Genomic DNA, 16,534 nt, shown 5'->3' with positions numbered 1-16,534 from the left:
AGTGTTTAATGTAAGCTAAGGAAACGTTTTAATCAGCCCGCTTCAAAATGAGCCTTCCTCTCAGTTGTTCAGGTTTTGCTGTCCTGTAAGATCCACGTTGTATAGTTCCCCTGGCTCTCGTATCTGAATGCCCTTGTCACCACAAGGCCTTCAGAATCTGAATTGCAGACGTACAAAGCAAGCAGAGAAGAAAGTTGTTTTTGGTCAAGTATTCAAGCTATGCTCATGTCAGAGCAAAGCAGTACACATGGGCCCTTTTTTTCTTCTTTTCTCCCTTTCCAGGTCACCTTTGATCTCTAAGTGCAATGTGAAGGTGCCTATGATTAGACCTCTTGAGTTTTCCTTTGCAATTTGGACTTTGCATGAATGCAGGCTGCCAGCTGGACAACTCTGTGCATAGGTGATGGGGAAATGATACTGCTGGTACAAGGTGTTAACAGTTCTAGAGTTGCCATGTCAATAAAAGGATGCTTTTTGTGGCTTGAGAAATGTTTTTGTCTGATGTTGTAGATTCTCTCTCCGTTCACATTTAAAGAACTCTCTTCAAACTTACATTTTCTGTGGCTGTACCCTGGTAGACTGAGGCTTTGTAAAGTAGGCCGCATGGATGTGCTTGTTTTGCACGGCTTTTAGAAAAGGCACAGGTCTTGAGAGGCTGACCAGTATAGCAACTGTCTTCTGAAGATTGCAGCTCCTAATTAGATGCAAGGGCTGCTTACAGTTTTTTGAGACTTTGTTCAGTGTCAGCCTAAGTGGCACACGCTCATCTGAAAATGGAGTCAGTTCAATAGTTTCAGGTACTCTGCTTGCCTTTGAGAGTCCTTGCCAATAATGTTACTTTTACAATCACATTTTCCCTTTTTTTTTTTTTTTTAATGCTTTTCTCACCCTGAGGCCATGTGCATGCGGAACAAACAAAAGGGATGGGTGACTAACTCTGGGGAAAACCGTGAAACTATGTACAAAGTGCTATTAAATCACCAAGTGGAAAACTGATTTCTCCCCCGCCTCCCCTTCCCCAGTCTTAAAGTTACAGCCATGTGCGGGGTGTTACCTTCAGAAATAGTAAGTTCACAGTGTCTACGTAGAAGGGTCACTCTTTACATTTGCAGCATCTCTTTAAAAATATATTGTCCTAGAAGTAGCAGAAATGAACTGTTTGTGATTTGTTTTCTCTTTAACTCGCTGCAAGCAGGTCACTTATCAGTAGGTAAGGCGCTTTCAGAGATTGAAGTGAATACAAGAGAAATGCTATCAGGAACATAGTCAAACATTTGGTGAAAGGCAAGTTCAGGTGGTTTAGAAGTCATGTACATAGCAGCAGGGCCACGTCCTAAACCTCCCAGGCTGGGCGTGAATCAGGTAAGAGTGCCAGAGAGGGGATTTCACCTCCCTGCAGGGGGGCTGCAAACAGGATGGATCTGGACTGTTCTCAGTGGGGGCAGATGACAGAACAAGGAGCAATGGGCTTAAGTCGCAGCAAGGGAAGGCGAGGTTGGATGTTAGGAAAAACTTTCTCACTAGCAGGGTGGTGAAGCACTGGCCCAGGTTCCCAGAGAGGTGGTGGAGTCTCCATCCTTGGACCCAGGTAGACCAAGTCTTGGCTGGGATGACGTAGTTGGGGCTGGTCCTCCTTGGAGCAGGGGGTTGGACTAGATGTGATCTCCTGAGGTCCCTTCCAGCCCTCATAGTCTAGGATTGTAAGAAAGGCATGGTACTCAGCCTGACCTCCTCCTGTTGGGATCTCTGTGTGATACGACTATGAAAACTGGGTCCCCAGAAGGGCGAGCCTGATTGTTTTTCTCTGAATATGGAGTGTGGGATCTGTCAGATCTGTGTGTCCCATGTGTAAAATGGGATGTTAAAGCCTTTACGCTTCCATTTGCAAGGTAACTGAAGTTTGCAACCTCCTGTTGAGAGACGGAGAAATGCTGACTCCTGGTATGAATGAAACCCTTGCTTGAATTCAGGGATTGAGAATCTGAGGAGGATGCCGTGTCCCTCCTCTGTTTTGTCTGTGCTAGGTCACTTTCTTTTTTTTTTTTTCTTTTTTTTTTTAAAGAGTTTTGTAAAGTTTCTTCCTATTCCTTTGCTTTTCTGCAGAAATGGCAGGATATTATTAAGGAAGTCAAGTTCCTACAAAGAATAAAACATCCTAACAGTATAGAATACAAAGGCTGCTATTTGCGGGAGCATACAGCATGGGTAAGCATCTGCTCTCCTCTCTGCACTTCTCTTGTTTCGGTCGAGGGTGAGTGAAATAAAAATAAAAATCTCCAGCTGGCTTTGGGGAGCACCTGAGCATTTGCATCATACAGAGGCGGATGCATCCAGCCTGGGACCCTTAGCAGTACGCAGCAAGGCTGAATGGACGCTGCTGGCCTGGGAGATCCAGAGATCCTGAAAATGTTCTGCTTCCTTTGTGCAGGAGTGTGTGGTGTTATTGTCCCCAGCTCCTTTCACTGCTGGATAAAAAACAAGTACTTGGCCTCTTCATTCTCCCTTTGGAAGAGGCAAAATGCATTTATCTAATTTTCTCTATGCCGGAAACAAGTATGACAATTGTATGTGTGTGTTTGAGCTGTTACTTGTCTTTTACAGTTTTTTTCAGAGAGCATTTCATATGCAAGTGGTTAATTGCCTTGTAGTAGAATAGTCAGATTATGCAATTATATTTTAAAGAATCCGCAAGCAATGTTTCATCACGGTCCATCTTTTAAATTCTTCCCTTTTCAGCAGTCTGACTTGCTTTTCCACCCAATGTTCTTCATTTGTTTTGCCTTTTCATTTTTACAGCAGTTGGATGACCTAAAACTGCCTGGCCAGTTCCCTTTTAGCTTTTATATGTTGCTGTTACAACATTTGGGTTAGAAACAATGTAACAGTGTTACAAAATTTGGGTTAGAAACAGCATAGGGGAATGTGTATACGCAAAATTAAAAAGAAACAAAAAAACTTTGTTGATTTAAATTTCTCATTGCATATGGATTTTTTTTAGATAAATAAAGAGGCTGCACTAAGAATCTAATGTCACTTGGCTTTCAAAGATAAAATTGCATAGTACCATTTTATAATAGTTTAATCACCATATTTTATGTATTAAACTATATGAACTTGCAGACAGCATTCCTAAATCAACATTAGTAATGCTATGTGTCATTAAAAGGATATTTTTTTTAGCAACTTAATTATAACAATAAATACTGTACAAATAAATGGTTAAATATTCCTTAAATGCTTTGGTAAATCAGCTAAATGTTGTTCAGTATTCCTGGTAAATATTTAAGTACAATATAAGATGATAATAGAAAATATATTTGGCTATGAATGTGACTTTGTTATTGGTCAGTTATCTTATTAGCAGCTCTGCTAACTTCAGTGGGAGATGATCTGGTAGAGAGGTAGCATGCAGTGTGAGCAGGGGGGCAGAATAGGGCTGTAGGTTGGGAACGATGCTAGATTATAGCAAGAATGGATCTGAAAACTCATATTCTCCTGGTAGGGTTAGTCTACACTAGGCAGGGATTGTCACTGGCAAATCTTGTTAGTATAGGAAACATTTATTCCAGCAGAAACACTTTTATGCCAGTATAACTGACCTAGACCAGCTTATTTTGTGCTATAAAAATATCTTGAGGGGAGGGAATCATTTCCATAGCTAACATTGCTGTACCAGCAAAAGTCTCTTGTGTGGAACAGGCTTCAGTCTTAACACTCGTCCTCTGCTGTCTTTATAGTTTATCTCACTGGATAGTAACCTTGCCTCTTCCATCATAAACAATATATAAATCCCCTTTTCCTTCCTTTCCTTATTATAGACGCACAATATATCTAAGCATGTTTGGAATTTAAACAGAAAGAAAATATGCAAGCATTTGTTTTTTCAAAACCTGCGTTTTGGATCCAAGCATTTTTTTCTGCATATATTTTCTTCAAATATTTATTTTAAAAGCTTGTGAGATGATGAGGACGGTGGTGGTTTTGACTGAATTGCAGGACAAGCTCCTGGTAGAAGATGTTTGCATGCTAAATGAAAGCTGCGCTGTCAACTGTTTGTCTTCCAGTGGTATCTAATAGTTTATTTCATTTTTTCCCCTCATGCAGCTTGTTATGGAATATTGTTTAGGATCAGCATCAGACTTACTAGAAGGTAGGTCTCAAACATTTCTGTGCTTGGAAGTCATAAATAGCAGATTGCAGGTCACAAAGTTGTTCTGGACTCTTCAGTTCAATGCTTTTGGGGAGGAATGAAAAGCTGCACTGGCTTACAAGTCTGTGGCTGCAGTCATTGACCCTGTTGCATTAGCTTTTGTCCACACAGTTCCAGTCTTCTGGTTCTACCTTAGAATAAGACTTCAGCCAACTGTTCATATTCATTGAATTTGGGATTCTTCTCTTACGCACCTCCAGGGCTTAATCCACTTGCTTTTATCAAGCATAGGTTTTCTCATCTGCCATGGCAGTACAGATAACTTGCTCCCTTAGGACTTTCATTAGTTACTCTCATTTCCCATCAAGCTGTTTTAAGTGCTTTCATCAGAAGTGTATTGTGGGCCAGAAGGTTCTTCACCCTGCATCCAGAAGCAGTTACGGCAGGGGTGGGCAGAATGCGGCCCGGGGGCCGGATGCAGCCCTCCAGGCCATTCTATCTGGCCTGCGGGGCCCCTAAGAAATTTAGAAAATTAATATTAATCTTCCGTGGGCTGCCTGTCATGCAGCCCTCGATGGCTTGCCAAAACTCAGTAAGCGGTCCTCTGTACAAAATAATTGCCTACCCCTGTTCTGTGGCTTCCTCCGCACTTGTTTTGCTACTGTTTTTTTAGCTGTTAATGAATGCCCAGGAGTTTGCAGTATTTATGATATTGGTTCATTAGTGGTAAACAAAGTGTTCAATCTCCAGTAACTATTTGGGAGGATCTACCTACCAATGCTTTCAGGCATTTAATTCAAAGCCAGCAGAGAGGGCTTTTTGGCAGAATGGGTAGCTACAGGATTATAGTTGGAGGACTACACCTGATTGCCCAGTGAGGAATGCACTGTAAACATTTTAGAAATTGTTTTGGCTTCTCACATGGCTCTCGGGCCTTGTAGCTTACTGTTTTCTAAGTCTGCATTTGAATATTCGTTTGTGTTTGTTGCATGTTGTCAATACCACTGTTTCCCATAGTACTGAATTTTAAATATGATTTTCCCTGTAGTTCATAAAAAGCCATTGCAAGAAGTGGAAATAGCAGCAATTACCCATGGTGCTCTCCAAGGACTAGCATACTTGCATTCTCACAACATGATCCATAGGTGAGTGCTCACGGCCGTACTGTCACAGCCTTGCAGGTAATTTATCCTGCTGACTGCATCCTGATCACTTCGGTGATGGAAATGGCACTTCATGTTTGTAAATAGAGATTTGGTTGCAGTATCCATATGTTCAGCATTTCATAAAAAACAGTACCATGCTAGGGAGATACCTTTGCATCCCCTTATGTAACTTCTCTTACATCTGCTGTCCATGATTTCTGTAGCAGTCCCTTGATGCCAACAGGCTTTTGCCTGCTTGATATGTTAAAAATCAGTGGTGGTGGATCAACCCTTAAAGCAGAAAAAACCCAAAGCTATCTAAGCATGCAGATTGCCTGAAGACCTTGCAGCAACTTTGGCTTGAAGTTTACGTGGTTTTTTTTCCCCGTGCAGGGAAACCGGTACTAAATTTAAAAATTAGTTTTAGATGAATAAATGTCTTTGGGAATATGGGGTAAGTAAGGGATAAAGCACTCCAAATGATGTTTAGAAAGGAAGTGTAGCTAATTCCAGAGGTTGTGATGGATTGTATTTGTGGTGTGTAAATAATTATTCCAAGGGTTCGTTTAGAAGTCCCTGACATTTAGAGCTTTTCAGGTATCAAACTAAATTCCAGTATTGGGCATACAGTTAACTTCATGATTAAAGCCTGTATATGAGGGCCAGTGTGGCTGTAACTTTCATCTGTGACTGAAGACCCACTTCGTTGTAACTGTTCTACAGACACTTTCCTTTTTTCAGGGGTGTAATATTAATATTTGTTTTCCATGACCAGAGATATCAAGGCAGGAAACATCCTACTGACGGAGCCAGGCCAGGTGAAGCTTGCCGATTTTGGATCTGCTTCCATAGCCTCTCCTGCCAATTCATTTGTGGGGACGCCATATTGGTAAGGAAAGTCTTTACGTAGTTTCAGCTTTATACGTAATGTGATCAGGCTTTATTTGGATCCACTTGGTAACTGTGGTGAGGATAAAATATACTCCCCAAAAATACCACCTGAGTCAGCGAAGCTTTAGTCTGTTTATCTTTTAAAGGAAAGAAAATTCAGCGGCTCAGAGCATCTGGCTGTTCAGGTACCTAACATGCTTTTCTTTTCATATGAAAGGGCAGATTTATTGCACAAAAATCTTTGCAGGTATCTTGCAGGGTTTTAATCTCCTTCCCTCCCACCGCAGTGTTTACACAACTGCGTGCTGCAGTTAACGTGGCTGGAGTTGGTTAGCAGCCAGCTAAACTGTTGGCAATGTGGGTGGGGCAGGAGGCAGTAAGGCTAATTCAGTGTAACAAATGGGAAGAGCTGGGCACAGGGCACGAGCGGCTCCTGTGTGGTGCCCAAGAGGCTGTCGGTGGCGCTTAACCAGCTATGTTGTATTCTGCCGTATACCCAGTTAGGATCCAAGCCTATGTGTCCTATTCAGCACTTCTTCCCATTGTAGCCATTCACCTTGGTTTCTGAAATGGTCCATGACAGTGAAATGTTTATTAAAGCATTATTACAAATGCACAGAAGTTTATGAGAATCTCTTTTCTGTTTTAGGATGGCCCCAGAAGTAATTTTAGCCATGGATGAAGGGCAGTATGATGGCAAAGTAGATGTTTGGTCTCTTGGAATAACATGTATTGAGTTAGGTAAGCCGTTTTTCTTAGCACTAGACAGACTCCTTTATGTACAGCTTGTGGCACATGTAGAAGACATTTAATTTCTGCTAGAGGGGATGTTTAAGCTTCATTCTGTAAGTTGGAATTGCTCATACCTAGAGTTTACTTACCTGTGTTTGCCAGGCAAGAAACCTGCATGCACTTCCCTGTCCCTGTTTCTTCGGGACAGAATCTTTAGGCTGCAGCGTCTGGCAGTTGTCGCAGTAGTTGAGATTAAATTTCCATGCTGGCGTTCATTGAATTGAAAGAGATTTACCTGGACAAGAAAAACAGCAGCAGTTCTAGTGTTAAGGGGTTCTCTGTGCAACGGGAGTCAACCTTGAATTGAAAAGCCTGGTCTGTACAGAGAAGCCTTGGAAACAAACCATTAGAAGTATCAAGGCCACAGATGGGATTTAAAAGTGAAAAGCAAAACGTTGACATTGAGTTGGGCACAAAGAGTAAAGGTTCCTTGCAGCATCCTATCTATCTGTTAATGGAGCTTGAGCTGAACAAGCAGCTTCGTAGCTAACACTGGGGATGTTATCACTCATGACTAGACTTGGCTGGAAGGTGTCCTAAGGAAGATTTGGAATAATCCAGCCTGGAATTATTAACTCCCGCCCCCAGGAAAGAAATCTCAGCACTGCAGCTGGAACAGGCTCCTTGCAGTAGCATGTCTGCTGGAAAGAGTCAGGGGTGTGTGGCCATTTCCATGTAACACTTACATGGTACAGAAATATCCTCAATGAAGCACATTGCAAAAATAAAGCCCAGTTTGGAATTTTCTGTAAAAAGCCAACCTTTAAAAGCACTTAGACATGAATACCCTCCAGGGTGGTGATGTTGCTGCTTCCCGACGCATCAGGGGCCGTACTAACAGCCTTGTCGGGTCTCATCGCTGCATTCTCCAACTTCGTTGATTGACGGAGCATTCTGGTCGGCCGGTTAGCCTTCTCGGGAGTGCGCTAATCCGTGTGAACTGCACCGTTCAGCTAAACATGCCGTCTGGCATTCCAAACTGTCAGCTTCGTTTTCTTCCAGCACCATAAAACAGCCGCTTTCTTCAGACTCAGGGTTGTTGTTGCCAATATAAAGCAAGTTTAAGAGGTGTGGCTATCATGACATAATCGTGCTCGGAGTGGACTAAAGAGATTTGGCTGGATCTAGTGCCCTAGGAATGCAGTTAGCTCATGGTGACCACACCCCCGTTGTGCCTTGTTGCATGCTGCTTGTTTGCAGGATGAAGCATTAGCCTTTTGTATGTGGCTTTCGGCCTGGTGGGGGGTGAGACTTGGAGCCAACAAATTGAGCATTATGGGCTGGTTCCCACTTTTGGCAGAATCTCTATGGTTATCTTATTTGTGTTGGTTTAAATAACCAAGGAAAAGAGGCAGAAGAATGAAAAGTCTAATTGTACTCTCCAACTCTCATTGAGCTTTATTTGACAGAGAGATTTGAGCAATTCCTGGATTCTTGATATTTTACTTTGGTAACTTAAAGTGAATAAACTGGAGTGGAGAGACCACTTCTTAATGAATAAAGTAACCTCTGTTCTGACCAGGAGCACACCATGGTCTGGGAGGTGATTCCCTACATCTATGCTAGGGCTTAGCCAGCCCCTGCCTTCACAGTTCAGGCAAATTCATGGAGCCTGGGTCTGCTTTTAACCTGTCCTAGAGCAGGGGTAACAGGGTTTCCTTTAAAAGCCGTCTTAAACCTTACTGCAGAAAAGGTAGGGGAAAAGAAGAATGAGAAGGTGCTTGGACCACAGCAGCAGTAGCCCAGAAAAACCTGACAGTCAAAACTGACTGCTGTGCAGAGATTGTCCTTCCCTTGAGCATAAAGGCCTTTGTATTCCTTCTGGCTGTTTTTAGAGGGCTTTGGTTTTGTAGGTTTACCCTTTAAACAGTCTGGTGAGCCTTCAGTGCTGCTGCTTGTGTGGGACCACCTCCTTACTCCTTAAACTTCCAGCCAGAGTAACACACTTGGACGAGGGGGGGAGTTCAGAGAGAATCCTACTCAGAATAGCAGAGTCAGCCCCTTACTGACACCTTGCATATGCAGCCAGTCAGTTCATCATGGCTGTGGTGGCTTTTATGATCAGCTGCCTTTCCTGTCGCTGCCATGCTACTGCAATGGGAGAACTCTTCGGCTTGAGTAATAAAAACCATGGCCAAGTTCATTTAGCAGGGGTATGCTGAGTCTGGACTTCACCGTTGCTATACTCCTATTTGGGTCCTTCACAGCACACTCCGAGAGCTCCACGATGGCTGCCCACAGAGTCTGAAAGTTTGACGAGATGAAGCATTTGATCTTAGAGAGCTTTCATCCTCTGCAGTGGGAAAACCACTGCTGTAGAAGCACGTGCCAGCACATCTGACTGCAGGGTTCTTGCTGGCTTTGGGCTCCACGTCTGGGCAGTAGCAATTCTGCCATGATGCCCATTTTTTTTCCCCCCCTTAAGGGAGGTAAAGGAATAAAGAAAGGAAAAGCTGTGAGACTGTTTCCCTATATAAAAATTATTTTCTTTTTGTGTGTAGCGGAAAGGAAGCCTCCTTTGTTTAATATGAACGCAATGAGTGCCTTATATCACATAGCGCAGAATGAATCCCCTACACTACAGTCTAATGAATGGTGAGTACTACTGAGAGAGGAATGTTGTAGGGCATTGCTGTAAATGGAGTGCTTTGTCATGCCGAGTTCTTGAAATGGCTGGATTTCTGTTGGGAAGCTGTGAGCTGGCTGTTGCAATAGGTGCACTGTACATCTTACGTGCACAAAATTGACCGTTGACTAAGCTGGTGTTTTGGAGTCTGCAACACCACAGCTCCAGAAACCAAAGAAACCTGTCGTACGAACACAAAATGCCGTAATACATTCAAGTTGTGCATCAGTAAATGTTGGAAACGCACAAGCCTGCAGCAAATCAGTTTCTTAAAAAACAAAACAAGACCAAAAACTGAAAAGCCCAGATTTGCAAAACCCCAGTGTTGGTTTGTTGTACTATGGGCTTTTAAAACAAAGACACTGATAGCATGGTAAGTGTCTTTGTTACACAGACTTTGCAAGCCTATTAAATAGTCACGTTTTGTGCCTCCTTGCCTTGAAGAATGTCTTTTTGAAACAGCAGTGAGAGATTAAGTCCACATTAAAGTTAAAAACTTGGTAATAATGTTGTATGTATGCTAAGCCACAGCCTGGATGCACTGATTGCAGTACAGTGCACTATGCTTTTTTTAAAACTGTTTCAGTTTCAGAGATGGTCCGATTAGGTTTACTTGTGCCATGTTTGCACAAAAAATTCAGCTTATCTTATGTGCTTTCCTACCAATTAGAATTAATTGGCTAAAAAAATTAAGTGGAAGAAGAAAAATACCCCCTCCACACACACACACTCTTTGGTAGAGAGGGAAGAAAGAAATAAAACCCACATAAGTCCTGTAATATTAGCTTGATAGCAAAGTCTCTAAAAATCCACACCTTCAAATGGTGGGGAAGGAAAATGTAGAAATTTCCCTTCCAGAAAGATATATGTGTGTATGAAAAATTCCCCCACGCTGTGAAGAACCCTGGAAATTTTGGAAGATTAGTCTGATACATTTTCAGTAGGAGATGTCAATGAAGAGTAGGGAGGATGGGAGTGAGCGGCACCCCAGGTGGAGCCCAACCCAGGTCCATAGCTGAGTGAAATCACTCCACAAAACTGGTGTTTTTATAGTATGAATTTTACACTTTGGTGTGGCATCAAGGGTTGTATGGGGAGTTGCATGCTGCACAAAGCTTCCCCTACTCCTGAATTGCTCCGTGTAGGTGCATTCTTAATCTGAACCAGTTTGACAGCTGACATTAAATAGTCCTGGTGGAAGCGGTGGGATCTGGTTGGATGCAGGTACATTGGAGGCTGTTATGTGAAGGATTGGGTTGCGGGTGGTTCTGCATGCTCACAGATGCAAATATCTTGGTTCCTTGACAAGGCAGTGGACCACAATGGACAGTTCTTTCAGATGATGTGTTTCCCTCTTGCAATAGGTCTGATTATTTTCGAAACTTTGTGGATTCTTGCCTCCAAAAAATCCCTCAAGACAGACCTACATCAGAGGAGCTCCTGAAGGTTGGTTTTCTTGTTCTCTCTTTTCCCTTTGGTGTTGAACAGGCGAGGTTATGTGGAGTCTGATGCTCTTCAGCGTGTCCTTTGCTCACCTGCTGCTCTCCTCTAAGCTTAAGCAATGCTCCGTCTGCTACCCCAGTACCCAGCGGCTAGTAGAGTGCGCGCTGTGCTCTCCTTGTCAGCACTTCCAGCCTAGGTGCTCCTTCTTAGCCTCCCATGCACTTAGCCAGATGATTCCCCGGCCCAGCAACATCTTCACGGTGACTAGCAACAGCGCAAGATGACCATCCGCTCCCAGAGAGCCTTGGTTTCTGCGGCTCCATCTATCTCCCCTTCGGCTGCTATGATTAATCCTGACAGAGCCATCATGCATTAGTTATTGAAGTTCCTTTCTTTACTTCTCCTCTTTATCCTGCGCTGTATTTACCCCAGAGGGTTTTTATGCTCTCCCAACACCTCCGTGCTCTCTACATAGAACGGAAAGATACCACTCTGCTGTGATCCGTGGCAAGACAAGGGGGAGGAGAGCTAATTTCTCTCCCGTGCTCCTTTCCTTGACTTGGCTGCGTGTCACTTATTTGCCAAGCTCCTCCTGCCACATAGCCTAGCCGTTCTTCCTTCCTCCCTCTCCCATATGCTGCCAATACTGCATTTGCTCTGGTGCTGGAATGTAGTGAGTGTGCTTAAACGGTTGCAAAGAGCTGAAACACGCCTAAGGGAATATATTTACGGGAAGCTCTGTGAGTAGGTATTGTTGCTGCTTTACACAAATGTGACTTTGTGGGGCAGAGTGCCACTTGATTTTGGTCCTGGTTCGTTTTTCATTTTCCGTGCAAAAGCTAAGGCAATCATCGGTGATGGTGGTGGTGACAAAAGGTTTTCAATACCGATGTTCCCAAACCTTGTACTATCACCACACAAGTGCTGCCAGCATGGATTTTGTATGTTTTAACCCCTAAATGATCAGGATGTTTTTCCTTATTTACGCGGGCAAGGATTTTTCCATTCCAGAAGTAAGCACAATTCTCCACTGAAGGGTTTGTGGAATTCTGTGGCTTGGGTTTATTTTTGGCAGTGCACTGCAAGTAAAAAGAAGCAGGGTGAAAATGAAATGTTTCATGGGTTTTATGAACATACCTGTCCTATCTAGCAGCTGTAAACCAGCTAACGGGGTTATGAGAGGAACGTGACAATTATTGGAAATTTCAGTGCTACCTTCCAGAGGCAGAAAATAAAGCTGATGCCTGTGTTGCTGATGATTCATGCTTATGTAGCATGCTGTCCTACAGGCCACTAGAGCACCTTCAGACACACAGATAGGCTACCAGCAAATACACGTGCCTATGGTGCAGGGATTGCTTCTTACAGCAAGGACATTGTGGGGCAGCAGTTCCAGGACCAGAAGTAAGGGAGCTGGAAGTGCTCAAGACCTCTTTTATGTCGCATCAGAAAGTCATATGCTGAGTTAGGCCTTGTGTAGACTCAGAGAAAGGCTGTTTAAAAAAGATAGCTTACAAGATTTTAACCATCAGTCAGCACCCAGCAGAGGCAAGGTTTAACATCTTTACAACTGTACAAGCTATTTTGTGGCTTCCCTTTGTTTGACTGTGACCATCTGAGGTGTTTTTATAGGTACTAGCACCCAGCAGAGACAGGACTTAATAACTCATGTTCGGTTTTTTGTTTTTTTTGTTTTTAAACCCTTTTCCCTACTCTGCCCAAGTCCTACTCACAAATACCACTTCTGCAACGCATTAGGTTTCTGTGGATGTCACCCATCAAAGCGTGGACTGATGAGGTCTGATGAGATAAGAACATAACCTATGGTAATATTATAGTACCTATTTAGGGAGGAAGAGTAACAGACACATGCCCAGAATTCATAAGGGTAGCATCCTGCAGAGTACGTGCACGGGAGATAGGAAATGTCAGTCACCTGTTTGTGTCTTCTACAGCACATGTTTGTTCTTCGGGAGCGCCCTGAAACAGTGTTAATAGACTTGATTCAGAGAACAAAGGATGCAGTGAGAGAACTGGACAATCTACAGTATCGTAAAATGAAGAAACTCCTCTTCCAAGAGGCACACAATGGACCTGCAGTCGAAGCACAGGAAGAGGAGGAGGTAAGAGCTCAAGGGAACCTCACATTGTGGTACTGGGATAGTTAACAATGCCACCCTTCAGATGATCCAGATTAGGCTTTGGAGTTAACTTGAAATGAATGGAGGCTGTTCATGTCACTCGGAGCAAGTGCTTCAGGCCACCTGAAGACCCTCCCTGTCCACGCTTGACATTAGCCCATATTTCATCTGATGCAGTTTCGACTGGGCAAACCCCTACAACAGGCCAGGAAAACTGCAAGGTGGTGTTCCCGCTTGAGTGGGCAGCCTCATCCTGTGCAAATCCTGGTGTTGAGGGTTTTGTACCAGTGCACCTTCACCGAGGGCTGATTGTGGCGTACTGTAGGCTGCTGGCAGCCAGTAAACCAGCCTCACGTCTCATTTGTATTTTGAAGGTTTTCCTTCCAATTGTAACGGCCACAAATTTACTTTACTGAAAAAATGGGTGCTTAATTTTTGGAGCACATGATGCAGCTACCAGCTCAGGAACGGGGCCTGTTGAACTGTTAAGAGTCAGCCCAACTGCTCTCACGCAGAGGGAAGTGAGTTCAGGGTAAGAGGGCCAGTAGTGCGCTGTCCATCCTGCTGTCACAACAGGCAATGGTGGCAGAGCGGGGCTGGCTCACATCAGAGTCTAGCTTTGTAGCATGCCCCTTCCCAAAAAGTCTGACATCGGCTGGATCAGTGTTCACAAGCTGTTTGTCAAGATCCATAACTTCACTACTGTGATAGATGGCTGTATTGTCAAAACAGTAACCGGGCCTTTCCCCTTCCTCACTTCCCAGGAACAAGACCATGGCGTCGGCAGGACAGGAACAGTGAATAGTGTTGGAAGCAATCAGTCCATTCCCAGTATGTCTATCAGTGCCAGTAGCCAAAGCAGTAGTGTTAACAGTCTTCCAGATGCCTCAGATGATAAGAGCGAGCTAGATATGATGGAAGGGGACCACACCGTGATGTCAAATAGCTCTGTCATCCACTTGAAGCCGGTGAGTGCTAGCTTTCTAGCAGGAGGTAGAAAGGGAGGGAGTTGCCTACTGACCAGGAGGTTGGTGGGCATGAACAGTGTAGCGGACAAAGGTTTTGTTTCAGTTTTAAAAGAGGAACAAATCCATGCTTCTGATCTCTCTGTGTAGAAGTGCCGATTTTAAACCATCAGGTCGGGGGATGAATATGCATCTGACCTGTGCCCTCTCTGCAAGGCTGGTGCAAAACTTTTTAAAAACAAATCCTATATGTTTTTATTGCATTGGCTTTGTAGCAATTTTTGTGCCAATTAAATTGTTTCCAAAGCAGTTTACTTTGCCACCAGGGTTGGAGACTTGCCTCTCGGGAACTGGTTTGTTTAGCGAATGCCCTGAGCATACAGAGGGCTGTTTCACAAGGCAAAACCTGCAAGTGTTTTTCCTTTTTGCTGCCTTGCTAGACCCACAGCAGTGATAGAGAACTGTGCCTGACCCACCCTGCTTCCCACGACTTGACTGAATATTCAGTTAATGAACCAAGATACACAAGGAAAGAAATGCAGCATTCTGAGCGTGGCATGCTGTGAAACCACTTCCTCTGCTTACCTTGGACCCACAAGTCTCTCAACAGAGTCTCTCTCTGAACCATGCTGCTCTTACTACACAGGGGTTGTGATACACTTTTCAGACCAATAACATTTTCAGAGCTAATGGTGGGAGTGGCCCTGATTTATTTTTTTCCCCCTCTAATCAGATGTGGAACAAAGAGACGTGCCTTTCCTCAGTTAGCGTATAACTTACTTAATTACCGGTTGCCTCACAATGAATCACAGATTCAGAATGAGGATCTGGAATGTGCGGTTGCAAATGAAAAGTTTGCTTTCTCCAGCGTGTCTCTGTAACAAGTAAAATTAACCTCATGATCTTGCTTGGCAAAGAGTGTGCTTGTCCTGGGGAAAAGACTTTATCTACATTGTAGAACGCTGGGTGGAAACGCCCTGTTAAACATCCTAATATTCTGTTTCTCTTTATGTCCCCCATACTCTTGCCCTGGTAAACTATCACTGTCTTGTCAACAGTAACATTATAAACTGTAATCTCCATCCCAGGAAATTTTCAAGAGCAGGTGAGACGGACACTTGGCTGAGATGGTTTAGTCAAGGCTGATCCTGCCTTGAGCAGGGGGCTGGATTAGATGAGCTCCCTTCCAGCCCTGCTTTCCTATAGTCCTGTGACATTTCAGGATCATAGATTTATGGTTTGTAAGGGCTGGAAGGGACCTTGCAAGATTATTGGGTCCAGCTCCCCTGCACTAGGCAGGAAGGCAGCTGGGGTCAACCGACCCCAGCGAGGTGACCGTCCAGCCTCCTCTTGAAGACTTCCAGGGTAGGTGATTGCACCGCCTCTAGAGGATCCTAAATTCCGAGGTCATAGTCCCTGTTGATGGTTGTATACCTTCAGCTGGCCTGTTGGTTACGAGGGTGATGATACCTTGACTTTTATTTTGTTAAGGATATCTTTAAATGGACCAAGAACAATCTCTGAGTAACAGAGATGCTCTTTATTCCCTCTGTTGCTGATTTTTTTTTTTGCATTGCCAAGGAGGAAGAAAACTACAGAGAAGAGTCAGATCCTAGAACAAGAGCGACAGAGCCACAATCTCCACCCCAAGTATCCCGCCACAAGTCGCATTACCGCAATCGAGAGCACTTTGCTACTATACGCACAGCATCCCTGGTAGGTTTTGCTTTTTCCATCGCTTAAATGTTATGAACAGATTTCATTTGAATGTTTGGCTTTACAAGTAGCAAGTAATATTAGGATTTTATCAGAATATGAACCATTGCCATAAACTCAAAATTGTTAGCACCAAAATAGTCAGATATAGCTTAATAATATTTACCAATAGCTAATGGCAGGTATTATTTGGTGCTGTCTCTATTTTCAAAAATAGCATGCCTGGTCGAAAATAGGCATTGTACAGCAGGAAATCATTTAGAACTGCATGGTGCAAACAGGTGAATCCATTTTTTAAGTTTGTTGATCTGTTTTTAAAGCTTGATTGCGACCTTTTCATATATTCATTCTTGCAAGACCCGCTTTTGAGTTGGGACCCACAGGTTGAGAAATGCTGCCCTAGATCATCCAGAATACAAGAGCATATCTAGAAGTGTTACCAGCCAATAATAGAATCTGATGACTGTCCTTAACTTTCCCAGATAGACACAGACAACCTTAATGTCTCGACCTTTTAGTCTTCCAGCGTAACCATCAGTGCTGATACAGTTATGATTTCCTCTCTATGCCCTCTGCTTTTGGAGATGCTAAGAGCACTATCCAAAAATGGGGTCAAATTGATAAAAGGTCATTAAGGCCTTCATAGCGAGACTAGCCTTTGTACC

General features: G+C 43.6%; 1 protein-coding gene across 2 annotated transcripts in view; it reads left to right on the top strand.

Annotated features, from left to right (window-relative positions):
- The window catches only part of TAOK1 (TAO kinase 1), a 73,886-nt gene that overhangs the window by 42,845 nt on the left and 14,507 nt on the right, over positions 1-16,534 (top strand). For both annotated transcript variants that reach the window (XM_090025657.1, XM_090025658.1), the window contains 10 exons: positions 2,104-2,205; positions 4,105-4,150; positions 5,199-5,295; positions 6,071-6,184; positions 6,836-6,927; positions 9,480-9,573; positions 10,969-11,050; positions 13,003-13,170; positions 13,953-14,156; positions 15,735-15,869. In XM_090025657.1, the coding sequence (XP_089881783.1) occupies positions 2,104-2,205; positions 4,105-4,150; positions 5,199-5,295; positions 6,071-6,184; positions 6,836-6,927; positions 9,480-9,573; positions 10,969-11,050; positions 13,003-13,170; positions 13,953-14,156; positions 15,735-15,869 (1,134 nt within the window). The remainder of the gene's footprint in view (positions 1-2,103; positions 2,206-4,104; positions 4,151-5,198; positions 5,296-6,070; positions 6,185-6,835; positions 6,928-9,479; positions 9,574-10,968; positions 11,051-13,002; positions 13,171-13,952; positions 14,157-15,734; positions 15,870-16,534) is intronic.

This window comes from Crocodylus siamensis, chromosome 13 (assembly GCF_052110815.1).
Source record: "Crocodylus siamensis isolate JL-2025a chromosome 13, ASM5211081v1, whole genome shotgun sequence".
Lineage (NCBI taxonomy): Eukaryota > Metazoa > Chordata > Crocodylia > Crocodylidae > Crocodylus > Crocodylus siamensis.
Note: the sequence above shows the minus strand (reverse complement) of the source record. Positions and strands in the feature narration are given on the sequence as shown.